An 8,088-nucleotide genomic window follows, 5' to 3' on the forward strand; every position below is an offset into this window, starting at 1 on the left:
ATAAAGAGCAAACTATGAGGCAGCTGCAGTTCAAATTGGACCCACTTCCTATTGAATTGGCTGAAATTTTTCTTTTTCAAGAGAGGTGGATCAAAACTTTTGACACCCAACCATTTGGTCAATTGTACATTAAATATGGCCTAAAATTTTAGAAAATTGATTTGGTCCAATTTGCAACAAATGTATGGTAGGTCTTTCACAAAAAGAAACTCATTTTGGCCACTCGAAAAATGGAAAATGATTTTTTCATGAAAAGAAAATGAAAACTTCCTTAGGCAACATTGTTTGTCATTCCAAGATGCACCTTTAGCACAATATGAGATCATTTGAACAAACTATGCCATGAATGTGGACATAAGATTGATCATTTGGTTTGAAAGCCATGAATCTTCAAACACGATAGCTCATTTTTGAGAACACATTTTAAAAATAATTGCCGTATTGCAAGTTCATTATTCTTCCTAGTAACTTGGTCACATATAATGGCACAATGCGAATGTTTTCCAAATTTTTTTTAATTTTTCATGCCCATTTCAAAATCCGGTCAAAACGGCGGGTATGACTGCTCCTAGCTAGTGGTTGAATCTTTGAATTTTTTTGGTGTTTCTCTAATGAATATATACTTTTGTACCTAGAAATGATTTTTGGAAAAAATAAAGAGCAAACTATGAGGCAGCTGCTGTTCAAATTTGACCCACACCCAACCATTTGGTCAATTGTACGTTAAATATGGCCTAATATTTTAGAAAATTTATTTGGTCCAATTTTGCAACAAATATATGATAGGTCCTTCACAAAAAAACTCATTTTGGACACTCAAAAAATGGAAAATGAATTTTTCGTCCAAAGAAAATGAAAACTTCCTTAGGCAACATTGTTTGTCATTCCAAGATGCACCCTTGTGCACAATATGAGGTCATTTGAACAAACTATGCCATGAATGTGGGCATAAGATTGATCATTTGGCTTGAAAGTCATGAATCTTCACACATGATAGCTCGTTTCTGAGAACACATTTTTAAAATATTTGTCGTACTACAAGTTTATTATTTTTACTAGTAAATTGTCCACACATAATGACTCAATGCGAAGGTTTTCCAGTTTTTTGAATTTTTCATGCCCGTTTCAAAATGCGGTCAAAACGGCGGGCATGACAATTCCTAGCTAGTGGTTGAACTTTGGAAAACTTTTGGTGTTTATCTGATGAAATATATATCTTTGCACCTCAAAATGATTTTTAGAAAAAATCATGAGCAAACTATGAGGCAACTGTAGTTCAAATTTAACTCCCTTCTAGCTGAATCGGCGGAAATTTGTCTTTTGGATGAGGGGTGGATCGACAGCTTTTACCACACAACCGTTTGGTCAATTGTACATAAATATGGTATAATATTTTCTAAAAATGGTGAGGTACCATTTTGCAATAAATATTTGGTAGGTCCTTCACAAAAAAAACTCATTTGGGACACTTGAAAAATATATAATGGTTCTTTTGCGCAAAGAAAATGAAAACCCCCCAAATCAACATTGTTTGTCATCCCTAGATACACACATGTGCAAAATATTGGTTTATTTGAATAAACTATAAGAGGTTAATTCGTTAAATGTTTACCTTGAATAAGAGGGTAAAAACTATAAGAAAAACAAAAGGAAAAAACAAAATTATATAAGCTTAACTCTGATTGGTGGTATCAGTTGTGGCCTGGATCGATGACATGGCAAACATCTATCCATCCATACATCCGTCCGTCCGTCGATCCTAGCGCTCCGCTCTCTCTCTCTCTGTTTCTCGCAGCAGACCCCTCTCTCCACCCTAGCGCTCCGCTCCCCGATCCAGATCCCTTGCAGCCGCCTCCCACCGCCGCTCCCCGATCCAGATCCGCCACCCACCTCCCTTTCCCCTCGCCACCAGTCTGCACCCTCCCCTCCCACTTGCCTGCTCCCTTCCCATGCTCCTATCCGTGCTCCCGCATACGTGGCTTGATTTGATTGGAAGAAAATAAGGCCCGGCCCCACCCCTGAAAATCACGGGGGGAGATGATTAGATTAGAAAAGAAAAAGGAAAAAGAACAGCCGTAGGATGAAGTGGGAGCACGGATGGGAGCATGGAGAGGGAGCAGGCAAGCCGGATCACTCCCTCTCCCTCACCTTTGCCGCCCATCTTCCTTGGCCTGAAGGATCCTGCTTCGATTCCCGGCGCCATCTCTGACGCACACCCAAACTTCTTCTCCTCGGCTTCAAATCCCCCAACTGCGGTGGCGAGGGCACATCCGCATCGCAGGCGATGGTGCCGGCGAGGCTGCCCCCAAACGACGTGGGGACGGCACTGGCTGGGGACATGAACCCCAGCCCCCGGAGCCTGGCACGCGTCAACGCCAACGGGCCCGGAGGGCCTGGGCTGCGTCAAACGTCGTCGGGCGCCGAAGCGACCAGGCAACTCAGCGACCTCGCCCTCTCCGAGGTCATCCGCCACGGCACCATCGTCGAGTAGGACGGAGGCGCTCCTCCAGAGTCGCTGCTGCACCGAGAGAAGAGGAGTTGGCAGCCACTCCTCCCGACGACAACGACGACAAGATGCCTGTTGGTTGGCTGCTCCCCATCTCTCGCCCATCTCAATCTCCTCCTCACCGCCGACCTCGGCCCTAGCAAGCTCGACCCTCCAACGCGGGCAGCGGCAAGTCCTCTGCTCTCTTGTCATCCCTTCCTTCAGGTTTGGCGCCTTTCCCTGAACGAAGCACGAGTGTATGTTTCCTTCAGATTCCGTCAAGGAATTCCAACTTGTTGGTCTAGATAGACATTGTAGCCTCGTTCCATCAAGGAATTATTGCAGCTAGGCGAGTTGATTACCTGGTACCCATGGAACGCTAACTAAAGCCAGCATCTGGTGTGTTTTGATTTTGGTCAATTTGATCTCCCCAAGTATGCATACACATCAGTGTGTTATGATTTTGTGATTTGGGTGCATTGTTTCCTGATAAACATGAATTTAGTTAATACATCACCTTAATTTGGATTAGTTACTAACCATGGTGAGCAAGATCTAAACAAGCAAGGCGTTTATTAACTTGGCAGTGTTAATTAAGAAATTTTGATGAAGCACACGCTATTAATTTCAGCAGCACTCTCTGCCTTTGCACTATTAATTTCAGCAGCACTCTCTGCCTTTGCACTATTAATTTCAGCAGCACTCTCTGCCTTTGCATGTGAATTAATGGATCTGTCACCTTTGGATACAAACCAATGGATATGGCACTTAGTGTTATGAATCTTATGAACAAATTAACATCACTGATGTGTATGCATACTTGGAACATTATGATATGTATGCACACTTGAATGGTAGTAACTTGAATGCATCAATATCAGTGCTATAGAGTTGTTTTCTGAGCTAGTTCTGTTTACTATTAATATAGGTCTATTAGTCGCCAATACTTTCGTGCTATGCTATAGTAGACCCTGTTCATATTTATTAGCTAAGCTTGCTTGTTCTTGGCATCTATATGCGTGCCATTTGTGTTTCACGCTTTCTCTGAAATGAAATAATAGGTCTATTAGTCACCAATACTTGAGTGAATCTAACTCCTTACCTGCTATGCTATAGTATGCCTTGTTCATATTTATTAGCTAAGTTTGCTTGTCCACGTGATCCATATACATGCCATTTGTTTTTCAGGATTTCTCTGAAATGAAATAATAAGGTGCACACTCCATGGACCAGGACGACCACCAGGACCTCCACGGCGATGATGAAGCCCCGCACATGTTCGAGCTCGATGGAACAATAGTGCCTCGGTGTGGTGCAGCCGAGTTGGGCCAACGATTACGTCTCCATGGTCCTCGACCGCCTCGATGGCTTCTAATTCGGGTAAGCCAAGCAACATCCCCATCCCCATGGTCATTTCAGTTTTAGAGCCTCCTTATGTTTTGTGTGTGTGTGTGCTCATGACGCTTCTCTTCATGGGGATGGGGGATCCTCAACAGGACAACAAGTCATCTGTAGGGAGGGATTCTGTCATTGCTATATACTCTAGTTCCAATCCATGGACGACATCCACAAGGACCAAGACGTCGAACACCTCATCCAGCCAGCCCCCGCACAAGGTCGTTCCCTGCTCTACCCTCCCTACCTTAACTCAACAAATAAACATTGATGTGATGATACAAATACTTACTTGTTTAAAAGTATCTCTAGACAGGAGGTGCATTTCTGAGATCAATTTGAAAATGACTTGTTATTTGCCTGCTTGACTCAACTTCTGGTTTATATAAGTCACATAGAAGCACTTCAAAAAATTGTATGCACAAGTAACTTAGAAGCAACTGATGGTAATAAGCTCAAGTGTTGAATATTCAAGGTTATAGCTGCTCGAGCGCAGAAATACAATATTGCAATGCTAATCAATAGCTTTCACTGTTACAAATCATTCTTTAAGTACATTGAGAAGAACACTATTATTTTCGTTTCTGCCATATTTAACACTTATAATGTGCATGCACTCTGCAGCCCAAGCACCATGAAGACCCGTCTTGGCCAGCACCAGAAGCGCCATGGGCAGTGAAGACCAGCAGCTGCATGACCACACTCAGCCATCTCCGGCCATGGCGACAGACTGCAACACAGGTATGAATCCCTCCTCCCCTTCACCTTCTCTTCTACTTCTACACAGTTCTGGGCAGTGTTTCTTTCTCTCTTTCGGATCTAAGCATGAGCATGGGCAGATTCTACTATCTATGTGGCTCGAGGTTTTTGTGGCTGTGATTTGGGAGGATCCAAGAATAAGATGGTTTTAATTGCCTGTTATGTTAATCAAATTAGATGCTTGCAAGTTTGGTTCCACGTGTCAAATCCTCCCCTCCAAACACGCCATTGGTTTTGTTGCAGATTGTCATGCTAAATTTTCTTATATTTCTCACTTTCTGATTTAACAACCTCTGTTTTGTTTTATTTGGCAGCTGCTCATCCATTGGTGTTGCTGCTCTCCTCTTGTTTGTCATCATGAACACACCGTTGGTGTTGCTGCTCTCCTCTTGTTTGTCATCATGAACACACCGTTGGTGTTGCTGCTCTCCTTTGGTTTGGCTGCCATCGGGATGATTCTCACTTAAACGCTGAACGAGATGGTTTCCAGCTGTGCGCCCAGTCCTGAACTCGCCATTTGTGTCCTCCTGCAGTTCCACAAGGTTCGGCCGTGAACGCCAACTGACAGGACTCTAAACTATGCCCTTCTTATTTCTGCCTGATTCACCATGGACAAGTTTCTTACTGGTTGAGCGCATGAACACTCTACATAGCTGAGGTGACGATGCAGACCAAATCTTCTTCAAGTACAGACCCATAAACTGCATCAGCTTGGAGTCGGGCATGCATGAGGTCTCCTTTTACTTACTCCATACTCGAAGGTGCACTACTGCAGGATGCTGCTAACGCGACACTACGATCAGAGACCCTTTGACGAAACTGTATGCGATGCCATAATCGCAAATGGTGGTGTAAAAAATTGTTAAAAAGGTGCAAAAGTTTGCGATGAAGGATGCATAAAACACGGTTCAGATTTTAGTTGCGTGTGCAATGCAGAGCATACGATTCAGCTTAATTAATTGTTTGCGATGAGGGGAACAAAAGAAACGGGCAGCCAGATGAAGGTGTGTGTGATATACAGCATATGGTTCACTCGAATGAACTGTTTGTGATTAGGCAACACAAAAGAAACGGTCAGCTAGATCAAGGTGTGTGCGATATATGACATGCGGTTCACTCGGATGAACTGTTTGCGTTGAGACATGAGATCATAAATGGTTCAACTTAACAAGATGTGTGTGATACGCGGCAAACAGGTCTGTAATCGGAAACGTGTGCGAAGACTGATAACAACATAGTCGATTACTGCTAACAAGTCGTGTGTGTTGTGAGCAAACGATTGCTGGTATACAATTGTGAGTGATTGATGAAAACATCACCGACGGGTTCCATTGTTTAGTCCGTGTGCGATGTGATTTTCTTTGTCCGCACAACATCTACGCTCTGTCTACAGAGCATCAACATATATACTTAAAAAGACAACATTGCGTAACCAAATTAAGTATACAATTACACAAGTGATGACACACATAATATTTCGACACATCAAAGTAAGCAATTACATACATACTAAAGTTGGAGAAACGAGGATCTAATCATCTACTTATTGTTGCGACAACGCTTGCCATTGCTCTGCTTCCGGCTGGATCCCTGGCCGTTTTGGGGAAGGAGGCACTTCCTCATGTCAACGATCCGCCTGTACATGTCGTAGCTCGTGTACGCCTCGGCCGCATACACGACGTGAGCTTGGTCGAGTTTCTCCATCCAGACCGAGTGCTAGGCACGCTTGTCCTTGTTGCACGAATCCTTCATGTCTCTGTAGTAGGGGTCAATGATGGCCTCGGCGAGGTGAACCAGTGAGTCTTTCTCATGCTCCTTGCCGCCCCAGATCTTGTATTGGCCCTGTATGTCGACAAGATTCTGGCAGGCGATGCCCGAATTCTCGAGGGCCTTTACATCGTTGGTGATGTCCATCGTAGCGAACATGTAGTGGGGGCTGTTGACAAACCTGGCGAAACGCTCGCAAGGCCTTGTGGCTTGGCAGTAGTGGTAGACAAGGACGTGGTGGCGCACGCACATCTGGGCGACGGCGACCTTCGGACGAGACCCGGCACGAGCGCGGGTGTACTCAAGGTCGAACCCGACCATCTTGTACTTCTCCTCGGCAAGCAACAGCTCCATGATGTGGATGGAGTGCTCCACCCAGATCGGGTCGTTGGTGTACACCACCGAGAGGTCCATGAACCTTCTGTGGGTGTCCACCACGGCACGCATGGTGAACTGCTGCTCATTGTTGGCAGCCGCACGCCTTTGGAGCCGCGCAGGATACCCTCTAAGAATTTCTCGTGGTGGGTGTGCTTCTTGCAATAGTGGAGCACGGTCGAAATGTTGAAGAGACAAAAGGGTTAAATGGATGTTGTAATAAATAGGGGCCGGCCGACCTGTAATCGTCACGTCTTGTCACGGCGTTCATAGCGGAGGATTCCAGTGCACGCTTGACAACACCGCACCGCACGCCTGGGCTCAAAGAGGCGCCAAATGTATCGTCGGTGAGCCTATTCCCGCGCTACTGCGCTGTTTACCACGCAAGCTTCCCGCCCGGCTAGTTTGGCCACGCGTCGGCTAGAAGAGGGACAAATCATGGGCGTTTATTAGCAAAAAGCTTTGTAAAAACGAAGTGTGTGGAATGACTTCGGTCATAAGGTTACCCATGGGTGATGAGGTCAAAGTAACACAGAAGGGTGATGATGGAAACTTGAGTGCGATAATTAATTCTGCGCTCTACAGTGCACACGGTGGAAGAAACCAACTGTGTGCAATAATATCGAAGATCGCAGTCGAGTTAGCTATACAGATCGTGTGCTGTGAGATCGACAAGGTAAATAGATTCGAGAATGGTTAATTAAATCTAAGACCATTGCATATTAAGGTCAAAATAGTGCTAGCAATATACGAGTCTCATACGATGCCATTTCAACGATTGTACCACAAAAGGTCGAAATATTATAAGGTTCAAATTCCAGAGTTATATGGCTCAAATTCAAAGATTACAAGGTTCAAACTGATATTAGAAATGAAATTCAGCTCATCAGCTGCAAATGCTCGCGCTGATCCGCTGAACATGGATATCAGAGAGGTTCAAACTAATATCACCGCTTCTAAGTCTGGTTTTGAAACCTCACAATTTTTGCAAAGGGGTCGGCCACTGAGAAGTCATGTATGGGGTTGACACGATGACTCCCGATTACTCTGTCATCTGAAGTTTCAAATTGAAATTCAGCACTTTTGGAGCCTATTCCATTCTGCCGCAGGCGGCCGGTGCTGATCAACAAACCATTCATTTTTGCGAAATAAATGTAGGGCAGACCTCATTTCCTTCAGCACCCTTGATCTGAGAACAAAGAACTTGGCGAATATAATCTCCGGTAAGGTCCCTCGGTAGGAGTTCAAAATAATTTCTGAGAGATGCAGATCTAAGCATTCGACGTGATTGTTATATTGTATCACAT

The 8,088-nt window shown here is 44.5% G+C and overlaps 1 protein-coding gene across 1 annotated transcript; it reads left to right on the forward strand.

The window, feature by feature from the left end:
* Positions 1-2,138: 2,138 nt before the first annotated feature.
* Positions 2,139-5,594, forward strand: LOC123168452 (uncharacterized). Its single transcript, XM_044586339.1, has 5 exons — positions 2,139-2,710; positions 3,674-3,865; positions 3,982-4,101; positions 4,505-4,621; positions 4,954-5,594. Exons 2-5 carry the CDS (start codon positions 3,710-3,712, stop codon positions 5,104-5,106), a joined length of 546 nt encoding a protein of 181 aa, XP_044442274.1. The 5' UTR covers positions 2,139-2,710; positions 3,674-3,709; the 3' UTR covers positions 5,107-5,594.
* The last annotated feature ends 2,494 nt before the right edge of the window (positions 5,595-8,088 follow it).

This window comes from Triticum aestivum, chromosome 1D (genome assembly GCF_018294505.1).
Source record: "Triticum aestivum cultivar Chinese Spring chromosome 1D, IWGSC CS RefSeq v2.1, whole genome shotgun sequence".
NCBI lineage: Eukaryota > Viridiplantae > Streptophyta > Magnoliopsida > Poales > Poaceae > Triticum > Triticum aestivum.